Raw genomic sequence first — 13,775 nt, 5'->3', positions numbered from 1 at the left:
CAGTCAGGGTGTTTGGATAACTTCTCCTCTCCAAAACCCAGTCATAACTTCACACCCCACTCCCTCCCCCCTGCCACACTCCCTCTTTTCTCACAGCCCTTATCTCACTCCCTGGCTTGGGCACATTCCTTCTCCTGTCCATCTCAGGAGACTGTGGGAGGACAGGCTGCAACCAGCTCTGGAGTGGACTCTAAGGAGAGGAGTTCATTGGCTGGCAAGGTTCCATCAGCTTTGGGACCCTTCACATATTCAGGGATACTCTTTGAATGATGAAGAAGTGCATAACTTCTGTGGAGTGGGGACATCTAAGAGATTCTGAAGCCTTAATGCTCCAGACCTTACTGTGGGGAGGGGGGAGAAAGACTATGATTATGATTTTTTGGAGCTTTTTGAGAGAAAACTGGAATTTAGAATGAAGTGAAATGATCAGAGCTTATCATTGCAGTGGCTGGTGCATGTAGTCGTCCTGGATGTGGTCCTAAAAGCTGGGGGCTTCCCCAATTCCCCATCAACCCATCCCTTCACATCCCTTTCCTGGCCCAGGGCTGTGCCATCCATACCACTCAGTGGAGCACACCAATGAGTACCCCATGCGCTCCCAGATGAGGTATCCCTTATCTTTCCTCTGCCAACCTCTCATTATTTCACCCATGGAATAAGATGTCCTCGTCATCTCTGGGTTTGTGGCAGTCCTAAAGACCCTGCTGGAGACAGGTTCCTTGCTGTGGTTGAAGGTTGTCCTACCAGAACAGGACACAGCTAGCCTCCATGGGATGATGCAGAACAGTATTTGCAGACACCACTGGAAGGTGGCAACTGGCAGAAATAGTGAGGACCTCTATTCCCCCCAAAAGTAGTACTGTCTCCAGAAAACTGGGGGTCCCAGGGGAAGGTGTAAAACTCCAGTAGGGCAAACCTCATGAAATCCCCAATGGCCAAGCAGGCATGTGCAGAAGAGCAGGTGTTTCTAGCTAGGCAGGTGAGGACTCCACTGGAACACCATGCCAGGAACAGCCCTTTCTTTCCATGGGATTCTGGACCCCCTTCCCTCCCTCCTTCTTGGCCTTTTTCAAGATGAGAGTGTCACTTTCTTCCAGTCCTCAGGCACCTCTCCCAATCACTATGATAATTCAAAGATTATTGAGAGTGGCCTCACAATGACATCAGCCAACTCCCTCAGCCCTCATGGGTATGTCCCAACAGGGCCCACAGACTTACGTACATCCAGTTTGCTTAAGTATTGTCTAACCTGATCCTTGTCTACTAAGGATATGGCTTCCTTGCTCTAGACTTTCCCCCTGGTCTGTGGGGCCTGGGATTCCTTAAGACTGGTCTTGCAAGTAAAGACTGAGACAGAGAGAAAATTCATGTCCTGTGTCACCAGGGCCTCTGACCCATTCAGCAGCTGGCCAACATTTTCCCTAGTCTTTCTTTTGCCACTTATGTACTTGGGATAGACTGCTTTTGAGCTTGCAGAAGATGATCCTTGAATATTAATCAACTTCTTCATCACCCTCGTCCCTCCAGGGCCTTATCCTATGGGCCTTTTCCAAGCAGATCTCTGAAAGGCCAAAATCTGCTCTCTTGAAGTCCGGGGCTTTCTTCTTCCTTTTTTTTGCCTTGCTCCCTCTTCACAGGATCCTGAGTGCCACCATTTCAAGGTCACTGCATCCAAGGCTGCTTTTAACGTTCACATCCCCAACAAGCCCTTCCTTATTAGTGAGTGGGAGGTCCAGTAGAGCACCTCTTCTCATTGGCTGTTCTATCACTTGGGTCAGGAAGTTGTCGTCAGTGCCCTCCATGAACCTCCTGGATTGTTTGTGCCCTATTGTGTTGTTCCTTCAGCAGATATTGGGGTGGTTGAAGTCACCCATGAAGACCAGGGCCTGTGAATGTGAGGCTACTTCTAGCTGTCTGTAGAGGGCCTCATCCACTTGTTCTTGCTGTTCAGGTGGCCTATAGCAGACACACGCTACAATGTCACTAGTACTGGTCTGCTTTTTAATAAGCACTTGGTTCCTTATCCATCTGCAGGCAGAGCTCCATGCACTCCAGCTGCTGTCTCACAGAAAGAGCCACTCCACCTCCTTGTCTTCTGGGCCTATATCCCCGTAGTGCAACATTGCAGTCAAGCAAGCCATCCCATCATGTCTCCATGATCCCAACAAGTTGCCCTACAACTGCACACAGATGTTTCCTAGTGTATTTTAAAACCCCTGTGACAATCTACTTAAAATTGAAAAAAAGAGCAGTCAAAAGGCTCAGCAAACAGCAGGAGTGTCCCATGCCGCTGTGTCCCTCTGGCAGGACTCATGCGAGAACTAGGTGACTGCCTGTTGGTCCAGGAGGGAGTGTGGAATCCTGGGGAACATGGGCAGGGTGAAGAGCTGGAGCTGCATGGGCACTGTTGATTCATCCAGGTGCTGGTGCTGCAGGTCTTGGTGGGAAGGAGGCGAAGCCTTGATGTCTCGGCATGGTAAGAAGGTACCCAGTACCTGTAGTGATGAAGAGAAATAGTGGCTCTTCCCCACCATGGCTGGAGGAGCGTAAGGGGAACCTTGTCTGGTCTGTGAGACCCTGTGTGCCTGAACCCCTATTTTGAGCCCAGTGGTGCATTCAGGAATTCCTGCTTTGCACCCAGTTGACCATGGATGCCTGATGGGTGCCTGTGCTTTAATTACTACCTTCAGTTGAGGGAGAAAGTTGAATTTTTTTTCTAGTTTAACAAAAAAGAAGATGTAAATGCTGTCAATAATAGGGAAGCCAAGTCACCTTAACAGAGCCTCAGTGAAACTGAACTGTAGTGCAACTGAAGTGTAGAAATAAGCCAGATGCAGCTGAAAACTGTTTTGAATCTGCTGTGTTATCTGTGGGGAAGCAAGGAGTCATGGGATCCTGGCTGGCTCAACTTGCTGTGGGGATCTCTGTTTCTCACTGCCATCAGTCCAGCTCCAACAGTCTATAAAGTGTGAAGTGATGGCCCAAATGACCACATTTCTGCACGTGTTTCCAGTGAGAACTTTTTGGATTCCAAAGGACTGCAGAGCGCAGCTCATATGGTTAATGGGTGACCACGTAGAGTGTTAGCACTTGGGCAGCTGTGGGTTTGGTTTGTGGGTATTGAGTTATTGATGCAGCCACAGACATTACTCTAAACAGCCAAGTTCAAATTCAGAGAAATAATATCTAATGCTGTCCACAGTGTTTCCCATGAATTACCTGATTCTAAACAGTTTGGGCAACACTAGGTTTCAACCTGTGGTTCCTGGAGGAGCTGTGCAGCTTTGTGATTGGGTCTGGAGGGCCTGTTCACAATACTGCCTGGCAACCCTGTGATACTCGGAAGCATTCTCCTGTCCTTCCTCCTGAGGTTCCACCTGCCATGTAATTTTCTAGTGGGACCAGACTCCAAGGCTCTAGTGGAGAGCTCAACGTGGTAAAATACCATCAGGCAGATGTGGGCAGCTGCCCATGGGAAAGATATTCCTACCACAAGATGTGGCATCACTGCAGACATTCCTTCCGGTATAGAGGCTCAGAATGGGCTGAACCTCCTGGCTGACCATAGTACCCAGCCAATTCCTACAGGGGGAAAGTATGTTCCACTCCTGAGGATCTGCTCGGCTGCATGCTCCATATAGGCCTTTTCCTGGGAAAGGACCCTGAAACGTTGGGGCATGTAAACCTCAGGCACAGGGAGAGGGGCCCTCCTGAAGCAAGAGCTGCCTGCCAGGGAGAGCTCCCAGGTGCGGCTGGATGCAGAAGCAGCTCCCAGTGCCAGCGCCACCCGCCAGTGCGGCTGGGGAGATGGACTCCTCACTCGGGCACCGGTTGGGCTCCCCATCATCCATCCGCAGGGCGTTCTCGAAGGCTGAGGAGGGCATCTGTGTGCAGGGACGCAGCAAGGCAGGCCCTGACGGCTGCGGCTCTGCAGGAGCCAGGGACATCTTCCTCAGCTGCAAGGGACAGTGTCTTGAAAGGAGCCCACTGCCTGTGTCTCACCCTCCCCTTCGTCCAGGAATGCCGCTGGCTCTCCTTTGTGCCTGCAAGCTCTGCCCAGAGCAACGCCTTTCTGTCTGGCAGCTGGGGGAGCGTCCGGGGAGAGAAGGACCACGCAGAGGCCCAGGCTGGGATGCGGCAGAACTTTATTGAGTTGAAAGAGGGAAAGGAGGTCCTCTGAGTGGCGGCCATGGTGCAGGGAGCACCAGGGGTAGCTAGGAGTCTTTGCCCCTTGGCCAGGGTGGAGTTTGCACCGGGCATCTGCCCGCCTGTCCCTGAGAGGGAGGGCGGCAGCAGGCCCTTCCTGGGATGGGGCTTAGCAGGTGATCACAGCCCAGGGGAGCAGAAGACAACAGAGAAAAGAGAGAGAGAGAGAAGAGAGTGAGAAAGAGGCACGTTAGACAAGGGCCATGTTTTCAGAGAGCCCAGGCGCGCCGCTTCCTGCCTTCCTTTGCAGGTGGAGCCATGGATGCTCAGTCCCTGTGAAAGCGCTGGCCAGGATCTCCGTGCTCAGTCCGTGACCGTCTTCTGGGTTCCTGGGGTTCCTTCTGTGGGTCCGCCTGCGGCAGCTTTAGCAGGGGAGGCATGTTCTGCCGCAGTAGCGGCTGGTAATGCAGGAGAGGTCACAGCACCCGGAGTTGATGGGCACTCCCTGAGAGCTGAGGATGCTGCCAACAGCAGCGGAGGTGGAGGAGCCCACAACGGTGTTCTGCGGGAAGGAGCTGAGGATGGGGCCGGGCAGGGTCACCACCACGGGGGAGGGCTCGATGACGACGGTGGAGTTCTGGCACTGCCTGACGCAGGGCTCGTTGCAGCTGTTGGCCAGCGGGGTCGGGCCGCAGGGCTGGCAGGGCAGGCACTGGCTGTAGCAGGACATGTCGCGGGTCCGGAGGTGCACCTGGGGGAGAGGGCAGGGAGGAGCACAGGGGCGCGTGAGGAGCAGCCTGTCCGCCCACGGTGAGGGAGCCAAGGCACGTGGTGCCTGGGGAGCTGGAGACTGTGCAGGGAGGTCCACAGGCCTCTTTGCCTGTCCACCTGGGCACCGAGCAAAAGGAGCCAGGCCCAGGAAAGCTCTTTCCCAGCCGAGAGCCCGAGAGTCCCCTCAGCCCAGAACCAGCCCCGCTCCACGCCAAACCTTCTCCCCGCTTCCCCTCCCAACACAGGCAGCCCCAAGCCCCGGTACAGGACAGAGCTTCCAACTCACTTGCTTCCGAAGGAGAAGAAGGGGAGCAAAACGGATGAGAGAGTGAAGAGCTGGGATGGCTTTTATACTGGTCCTGCACTGCCCCAGGTCCAGAGGAAGCCTCTGTGGAAGCAATAATTTTCTGAGAAGCTCATCGGAAATGCAAAACGTCCCAGCTAATGATACGGGCTGTGTTTTGGTTTCCTGCACAGCTGCCTTTTCATTTCCTTGTTTGGCCATACCTGCTCCTCCTTGAAGGCTCCTTTTCAGTGCTGGGGTGGGAGGCCCAAGGATTTCTGGGACCGGAGCGCATCGGTGCCAGCAGAAGATGAGTCCCAAGTGCCGGAGGGGTCGCGTGCAGGCTGGGGACATTGGCCTGGGGCACTCGTTTGCAGCCCCATTGGCAGGAAGGGCCCTGCTGCTCCCAGCCCTGCAATCCTTGCCCGCATGCCAAAGGGCTCGCAAGCAGGACGGTGTGCCGCCTCCCCTTTCTCCCACCCTCCAAGCTCTCTCTGATGGTCACTGGCCGTTGTCTCCGCAGGCGGGTGGTCAGCACTGCTGCTTTCGACACCTTGCCTCCTAAGGCTGCTCTGGGGAGGCCTTGGTGTGCCTGTGGGGCCTTCTCTGCTCTCTGGGCTCCCTCTGGCCGTCCCCTACCAACACCAACAGCATCAGTGTGTGTGGGGCCTTGTCCTGCCCAAGGGTGCTGCAGCCCTGCCCTGGCAAGGGCCTTCCCCGTGTGTCCTCGGGCGAGTCCACAGGTGCTCGTGTGTAGGTAGGGGTGCTTGCTCGCTTGCCCCTGTGTGCATACTGGAGCAGCGTGAAAGGAAATGCCGCATAGGCATGAGGAAAAACTCTTCTCCTGTGAGGGTGGCCAAGCCCAGGAGATGTTGCCCAGGCAGCTTGTGGCCTCTCTTTCCTTGCAGACGTTCAGACCAAACACGGGGCAGTGTCCTGATCCACCTGCTCTGGTTGACCCTGCTCGCAGCAGGAGGGTTGGAGGTGCCTTCCAACCTCAACGATTCTGAGTTTCTGGGCCTCGGTGACCGGCCACTCGTTGGTCATGATGCTGAAAACGCCACTGGACATCCTACCTGTGGAGAAGATAAGCTCCTTTGTCAGCTGCGTGGCCCGGCTCTTCTTGCTCCACCAGCGTGCCTGCGCTGAGATCTTCCTGCTGGCAGTCGTGGCCGACGACCGATCTGTGGCCATGTGCCAGCCCCGGGGATCCAGAGAGTCACGCCAGAAGGTCTGTGCCGTTGCAGTAGCAGGCCTGAGGGCTGGGGCCACTCTCCCCTTGTCGGCACCAGTGGCACTCACTTTTGTTTGCCCAGCCGCAGCCCCACTGTCATTGACTGCTTCTTCTGAGAGGTGCTGGCCTGTGCTGAGAGCTGCTGGACTGGTGTGCTCCTTGTCTCCACAGGTGGCACCAACACCCTGGTGTGCTACCTGGCCTTGTTGGGCTCCTGTGGGGTGATTCAGCTCTCCACCTGGCGGCAGATAGGAGAAGAGAGACGCAAGGCACTTGCCACTTTGCTGTGGTTGTGCTCTTCTTTGGGCCATGGTCCCTGATCTTCACCCAGCCCACTACCAGCCTCTCGCGGGACAGAGGGGTGTCCGTCTTCAACAGTATTGGTACTGCCTCTGCTCAACTGACTGATCTGGCGCCTGGAAAAGCAGAAGGTGAAGGAAGCAGGAAGAAAGTTGGGAAACAGAGTGGTATTCGCCAGGATGTACAAGGACGGTGGAAGGACAGGGAGCGTGCAATTGAGGCAAGTTCCTTTCGGCAGCTGGGCAGGTGGGATGGAGAAGGAGGGATTGCACTGACAGTGAAGAAGGATCTACACGCAGGATGGGAAACATGCAGAGAAGAAAAGGGAAGGGAAGGGAGGGGAAGGGAAGGGAAGGAAGGCAAAGCAAGGAAAAGTCAATCAAGGGAAGGCAATGCGGGGCAAGGGAAGCTGTGGAGCTCTTTTGATGGATGTCGTTCTTGAGCTGTTCTCCATCTGCAGGGATCGCTTGGCTTTTCTTGAGACAATGCCCATGTGTAAGAAACCTATGTGGAATTACTCTGATGAAACAAGTAATTTGCAGGCGGTGTGTGTGATTGCCTTGATCACAGTGTACATGGCTTCCGTGGTGAAGAGGCGGCTGCTCTGGAGGTGCAAGGTAGTGCAACCCAGTTGGGGCTTCCTTGGGACTTGGTTGTCAGCAGTGGCGCTCTGTGGGCACTTCAGACCACCGTCAGTGGGACGACTTGGTGAGCAAAGACCATCCCACTATAACGGGCTGCTCACAAGGCAAGAGAGCTGTGAAGGTGCTTGCCAGCTGCTCTACAGAGACAGGACTCTCTGGTCAAAATCACTGGCATTTGCTCTGAGTTTTCCATGGCAGCCCCTACACTTTGTGGGGATGGCAAGTGGGTAGTTATGACGTGAAAAGGCATGGAGAAGTCGTGAAGAGGACGAGCTATTCGGTTGGGGGATCGTCACTAAAATGCATGGCTGATCGATTATGTGGTACGGACAGCTGTTCCCTGTGGGACGTCGTTGACAATCTTTCGACCCTTCCCAGTGTGCTGCCTTCCCCTCCTCCATACAAAATACAACCTGCGTCAGGAGTGGTGGCTTCAGCCCAGTGGCCTTCTCTCGGGTAAGACAGAGTTACCATGTGGGCAGAAAGCCCTGGGAAGAAGGAAGTAGAGCTGAGTGTCCCGAGAAGTGCTGGATGGAGAGGGCGAGGTAAGGATTGGGATTGGTGTCACCACGCAGGAGGAAAGCGGCACTGCTCGGGATGAACGTGTGCTGTGACAAAGATGCTGCCCTGCCTCTGTCTGTGCGCTGGGTGGGCAGAGAAGTTCACCAGGGAGCCTTTTGCCCTGCTGGGTGTGGCTGTGAGGGTTGCGTCCCTGGCCGCCTCCTTAGTCTCCTTCTGCCTGAGCACTGCAGTTCCAGTTCTGGGAACTGCCAGCAGGTTCCTGCCTGCCTATCTCCGGTGCGCGGCTCCCCTTGGGCAGCCTGGCCTGGACTCTGACAAGAGGCGGCAGTTTACAAGCGGGCACGAGTGCCTGTGAGGATGTTCAGGGCCCTTGTGACCAAGAGGATTTTGGAAGGTCGAGCTGTGGCCTGGCTGTACCAGCTGGAGGCTCCCAGTGCTGGAAAACCTGGTTCTGGCACTGGGGAGCCTGGGGCCCAGCAGAGGTGGCTGCTTGGTTCCCTTAGTTTGGCTGAGCAAGTACTTGAACCACAAGGCAATGTGAGTAGAAAGGCTCCCTGGGGCAGAGGCGTGGCGTCCCAGGCAGCCCTCAGAGTGTTTTGTTCCACCCTTTGGGCTGAGGTTTGGAGGCAGCTTGGAGCTGCTGAGGGAGGAGAGCACACGAGCTGGCAAGATTCAGCTCCCGCTTCCTGGGAGCTCCCTGGGCACCTTGTTGAGTGGAGAGCGTGACACGGTCCAGGCTTTCCCGGCAGCCTTGGTGGGACTGGCAGAGGCTGGTGACACACGTGTGTCGGGCTGGAGAGGAGCAGGGCAGTGGGTTGCTGGGCCTGTCAGCGCTGGAGGGGGAAAAAGGGGGAGTCCCGACCCTCCGGCAAAACCGGGAGCTATCCTTTGGGGAGAGCGGAGGCCACAGATGGCACGTGGCAAAGGATGGGAGACGTGTTGTGAGCAGTGGTCGTGACAGGGGGGGCAAGACTCTACGCATCTCTTTTGCAGATAACGCAGATCCTCCTGTGTACTGTTTCTGCATGCATGCCTAGAGAGACAGAGAGTGAGGTGTGAGGAAACAGACCACACCTGCACTTAGAAACTCCGCCTCTTCTAGCTGTGCTGGAGGAAATGCTGGCAGCCTGACTGGGGATAGACAAAATCCCCCAAGATGTACAAAGAAGATTCAAGTCTACGCAGGGAGAGCTGCAATGCTGCAGGAGCAACGGCTTGTAGTAGGAAGGCACAAAGGGAGGTGGGCGAGGGAGAGAGAGGTTGTAGCTGGAGAAGTCTTGTGGCCAGGGGTGCACCTGGGAGAGGCGGCAGGGAGGAGCACAGGGGTGTGTGAGGAGCAACCTGTCATGCAACCACCACCACCACCACCACACCTGCCACAGGGAGAGGGGCCCTCCTGAAGCAAGAGCTGCCTGCCAGGGAGAGCTCCCAGGTGCGGCTGGATGCAGAAGCAGCTCCCAGTGCCAGCGCCACCCGCCAGTGCGGCTGGGGAGATGGACTCCTCACTCGGGCACCGGTTGGGCTCCCCATCATCCATCCGCAGGGCGTTCTCGAAGGCTGAGGAGGGCATCTGTGTGCAGGGACGCAGCAAGGCAGGCCCTGACGGCTGCGGCTCTGCAGGAGCCAGGGACATCTTCCTCAGCTGCAAGGGACAGTGTCTTGAAAGGAGCCCACTGCCTGTGTCTCACCCTCCCCTTCGTCCAGGAATGCCGCTGGCTCTCCTTTGTGCCTGCAAGCTCTGCCCAGAGCAACGCCTTTCTGTCTGGCAGCTGGGGGAGCGTCCGGGGAGAGAAGGACCACGCAGAGGCCCAGGCTGGGATGCAGCAGAACTTTAATGAGTTGAAAGAGGGAAAGGAGGTCCTCTGAGTGGCGGCCATGGTGCAGGGAGCACCAGGGGTAGCTAGGAGTCGTTGCCCCTTGGCCAGGGTGGAGTTTGCACCGGGCATCTGCCCGCCTGCCCGCCTGTCCCTGAGAGGGAGGGCGGCAGCAGGCCCTTCCTGGGATGGGGCTTAGCAGGTGATCACAGCCCAGGGGAGCAGAAGACAACAGAGAAAAGAGAGAGAGAGAGAAGAGAGTGAGAAAGAGGCACGTTAGACAAGGGCCATGTTTTCAGAGAGCCCAGGCGCGCCGCTTCCTGCCTTCCTTTGCAGGTGGAGCCATGGATGCTCAGTCCCTGTGAAAGCGCTGGCCAGGATCTCCGTGCTCAGTCCGTGACCGTCTTCTGGGTTCCTGGGGTTCCTTCTGTGGGTCCGCCTGCGGCAGCTTTAGCAGGGGAGGCATGTTCTGCCGGTAATGCAGGAGAGGTCACAGCACCCAGAGTTGATGGGCACTCCCTGAGAGCTGAGGATGCTGCCAACAGCAGCGGAGGTGGAGGAGCCCACAACGGTGTTCTGCGGGAAGGAGCTGAGGATGGGGCCGGGCAGGGTCACCACCACGGGGGAGGGCTCGATGACGACGGTGGAGTTCTGGCACTGCCTGACGCAGGGCTCGTTGCAGCTGTTGGCCAGCGGGGTCGGGCCGCAGGGCTGGCAGGGCAGGCACTGGCTGTAGCAGGACATGTCGCGGGTCCGGAGGTGCACCTGGGGGAGAGGGCAGGGAGGAGCACAGGGGCGCGTGAGGAGCAGCCTGTCCGCCCACGGTGAGGGAGCCAAGGCACGTGGTGCCTGGGGAGCTGGAGACTGTGCAGGGAGGTCCACAGGCCTCTTTGCCTGTCCACCTGGGCACCGAGCAAAAGGAGCCAGGCCCAGGAAAGCTCTTTCCCTAGCCGAGAGCCCGAGAGTCCCCTCAGCCCAGAACCAGCCCCGCTCCACGCCAAACCTTCTCCCCGCTTCCCCTCCCAACACAGGCAGCCCCAAGCCCCGGTACAGGACAGAGCTTCCAACTCACTTGCTTCCGAAGGAGAAGAAGGGGAGCAAAGCGGATGAGAGAGTGAAGAGCTGGGATGGCTTTTATACTGGTCCTGCACTGCCCCAGGTCCAGAGGAAGCCTCTGTGGAAGCAATAATTTTCTGAGAAGCTCATCTGAAATGCAAAACGTCCCAGCTAATGATACGGGCTGTGTTTTGGTTTCCTGCACAGCTGCCTTTTCATTTCCTTGTTTGGCCATACCTGCTCCTCCTTGAAGGCTCCTTTTCAGTGCTGGGGTGGGAGGCCCAAGGATTTCTGGGACCGGAGCGCATCGGTGCCAGCAGAAGATGAGTCCCAAGTGCCGGAGGGGTCGCGTGCAGGCTGGGGACATTGGCCTGGGGCACTCGTGTGGGCTTGTTTGCAGCCCCATTGGCAGGAAGGGCCCTGCTGCTCCCAGCCCTGCAATCCTTGCCCGCATGCCAAAGGGCTCGCAAGCAGGACGGTGTGCCGCCTCCCCTTTCTCCCACCCTCCAAGCTCTCTCTGATGGTCACTGGCCGTTGTCTCCGCAGGCGGGTGGTCAGCACTGCTGCTTTCGACACCTTGCCTCCTAAGGCTGCTCTGGGGAGGCCTTGGTGTGCCTGTGGGGCCTTCTCTGCTCTCTGGGCTCCCTCTGGCTGTCCCCTACCAACACCAACAGCATCAGTGTGTGTGGGGCCTTGTCCTGTCCAAGGGTGCTGCAGCCCTGCCCTGGCAAGGGCCTTCCCCGTGTGTCCTCGGGCGAGTCCACAGGTGCTCGTGTGTAGGTAGGGGTGCTTGCTCGCTTGCCCCTGTGTGCATACTGGAGCAGCGTGAAAGGAAATGCCGCATAGGCATGAGGAAAAACTCTTCTCCTGTGAGGGTGGCCAAGCCCAGGAGATGTTGCCCAGGCAGCTTGTGGCCTCTCTTTCCTTGCAGACGTTCAGACCAAACACGGGGCAGTGTCCTGATCCACCTGCTCTGGTTGACCCTGCTCGCAGCAGGAGGGTTGGACCCGACCATCTCCAGAGGTGCCTTCCAACCTCAACGATTCTGAGTTTCTGGGCCTCGGTGACCGGCCACTCGTTGGTCATGATGCTGAAAACGCCACTGGACATCCTACCTGTGGAGAAGATAAGCTCCTTTGTCAGCTGCGTGGCCCGGCTCTTCTTGCTCCACCAGCGTGCCTGCGCTGAGATCTTCCTGCTGGCAGTCGTGGCCGACGACCGATCTGTGGCCATGTGCCAGCCCCGGGGATCCACAGAGTCACGCCAGAAGGTCTGTGCCGTTGCAGTAGCAGGCCTGAGGGCTGGGGCCACTCTCCCCTTGTCGGCACCAGTGGCACTCACTTTTGTTTGCCCAGCAGCAGCCCCACTGTCATTGACTGCTTCTTCTGAGAGGTGCTGGCCTGTGCTGAGAGCTGCTGGACTGGTGTGCTCCTTGTCTCCACAGGTGGCACCAACACCCTGGTGTGCTACCTGGCCTTGTTGGGCTCCTGTGGGGTGATTCAGCTCTCCACCTGGCGGCAGATAGGAGAAGAGAGACGCAAGGCACTTGCCACTTTGCTGTGGTTGTGCTCTTCTTTGGGCCATGGTCCCTGATCTTCACCCAGCCCACTACCAGCCTCTCGCGGGACAGAGGGGTGTCCGTCTTCAACAGTATTGGTACTGCCTCTGCTCAACTGACTGATCTGGCGCCTGGAAAAGCAGAAGGTGAAGGAAGCAGGAAGAAAGTTGGGAAACAGAGTGGTATTCGCCAGGATGTACAAGGACGGTGGAAGGACAGGGAGCGTGCAATTGAGGCAAGTTCCTTTCGGCAGCTGGGCAGGTGGGATGGAGAAGGAGGGATTGCACTGACAGTGAAGAAGGATCTACACGCAGGATGGGAAACATGCAGAGAAGAAAAGGGAAGGGAAGGGAGGGGAAGGGAAGGGAAGGAAGGCAAAGCAAGGAAAAGTCAATCAAGGGAAGGCAATGCGGGGCAAGGGAAGCTGTGGAGCTCTTTTGATGGATGTCGTTCTTGAGCTGTTCTCCATCTGCAGGGATCGCTTGGCTTTTCTTGAGACAATGCCCATGTGTAAGAAACCTATGTGGAATTACTCTGATGAAACAAGTAATTTGCAGGCGGTGTGTGTGATTGCCTTGATCACAGTGTACATGGCTTCCGTGGTGAAGAGGCGGCTGCTCTGGAGGTGCAAGGTAGTGCAACCCAGTTGGGGCTTCCTTGGGACTTGGTTGTCAGCAGTGGCGCTCTGTGGGCACTTCAGACCACCGTCAGTGGGACTGACTTGGTGAGCAAAGACCATCCCACTATAACGGGCTGCTCACAAGGCAAGAGAGCTGTGAAGGTGCTTGCCAGCTGCTCTACAGAGACAGGACTCTCTGGTCAAAATCACTGGCATTTGCTCTGAGTTTTCCATGGCAGCCCCTACACTTTGTGGGGATGGCAAGTGGGTAGTTATGACGTGAAAAGGCATGGAGAAGTCGTGAAGAGGACGAGCTATTCGGTTGGGGGATCGTCACTAAAATGCATGGCTGATCGATTATGTGGTACGGACAGCTGTTCCCTGTGGGACGTCGTTGACAATCTTTCGACCCTTCCCAGTGTGCTGCCTTCCCCTCCTCCATACAAAATACAACCTGCGTCAGGAGTGGTGGCTTCAGCCCAGTGGCCTTCTCTCGGGTAAGACAGAGTTACCATGTGGGCAGAAAGCCCTGGGAAGAAGGAAGTAGAGCTGAGTGTCCCGAGAAGTGCTGGATGGAGAGGGCGAGGTAAGGATTGGGACTGGTGTCACCACGCAGGAGGAAAGCGGCACTGCTCGGGATGAACGTGTGCTGTGACAAAGATGCTGCCCTGCCTCTGTCTGTGCGCTGGGTGGGCAGAGAAGTTCACCAGGGAGCCTTTTGCCCTGCTGGGTGTGGCTGTGAGGGTTGCGTCCCTGGCCGCCTCCTTAGTCTCCTTCTGCCTGAGCACTGCAGTTCCAGTTCTGGGAACTGCCAGCAGGTTCCTGCCT

The 13,775-nt window shown here is 56.8% G+C and overlaps 2 protein-coding genes and 1 pseudogene across 2 annotated transcripts; 1 reads left to right on the top strand and 2 right to left on the bottom strand.

Annotated features, from left to right (window-relative positions):
* Positions 1-4,272: 4,272 nt before the first annotated feature.
* Positions 4,273-4,935, bottom strand: LOC115338438 (feather keratin Cos1-1/Cos1-3/Cos2-1-like). The gene has a single exon (XM_030007004.2). The coding sequence runs from the start codon at positions 4,874-4,876 to the stop codon at positions 4,571-4,573; it is 306 nt and encodes a 101-aa protein (XP_029862864.1). The 5' UTR covers positions 4,877-4,935; the 3' UTR covers positions 4,273-4,570.
* Positions 4,936-6,245: 1,310 nt separating this feature from the next.
* On the top strand, positions 6,246-6,838 carry LOC115338436 (annotated as a pseudogene).
* Positions 6,839-9,720: 2,882 nt separating this feature from the next.
* LOC115338435 (feather keratin Cos2-3-like) lies at positions 9,721-11,856 on the bottom strand. Its single transcript, XM_030007002.1, has 3 exons — positions 11,806-11,856; positions 10,787-10,888; positions 9,721-10,479 (listed from the first exon to the last, which is right to left on the bottom strand). The coding sequence occupies exons 1-3, from the start codon at positions 11,854-11,856 to the stop codon at positions 10,165-10,167; spliced, it is 468 nt and encodes a 155-aa protein (XP_029862862.1). The 3' UTR covers positions 9,721-10,164.
* Positions 11,857-13,775: the final 1,919 nt, after the last annotated feature.

Source organism: Aquila chrysaetos, unplaced genomic scaffold (genome assembly GCF_900496995.4).
Source record: "Aquila chrysaetos chrysaetos unplaced genomic scaffold, bAquChr1.4, whole genome shotgun sequence".
Lineage (NCBI taxonomy): Eukaryota > Metazoa > Chordata > Aves > Accipitriformes > Accipitridae > Aquila > Aquila chrysaetos.
Note: the sequence above shows the minus strand (reverse complement) of the source record. Positions and strands in the feature narration are given on the sequence as shown.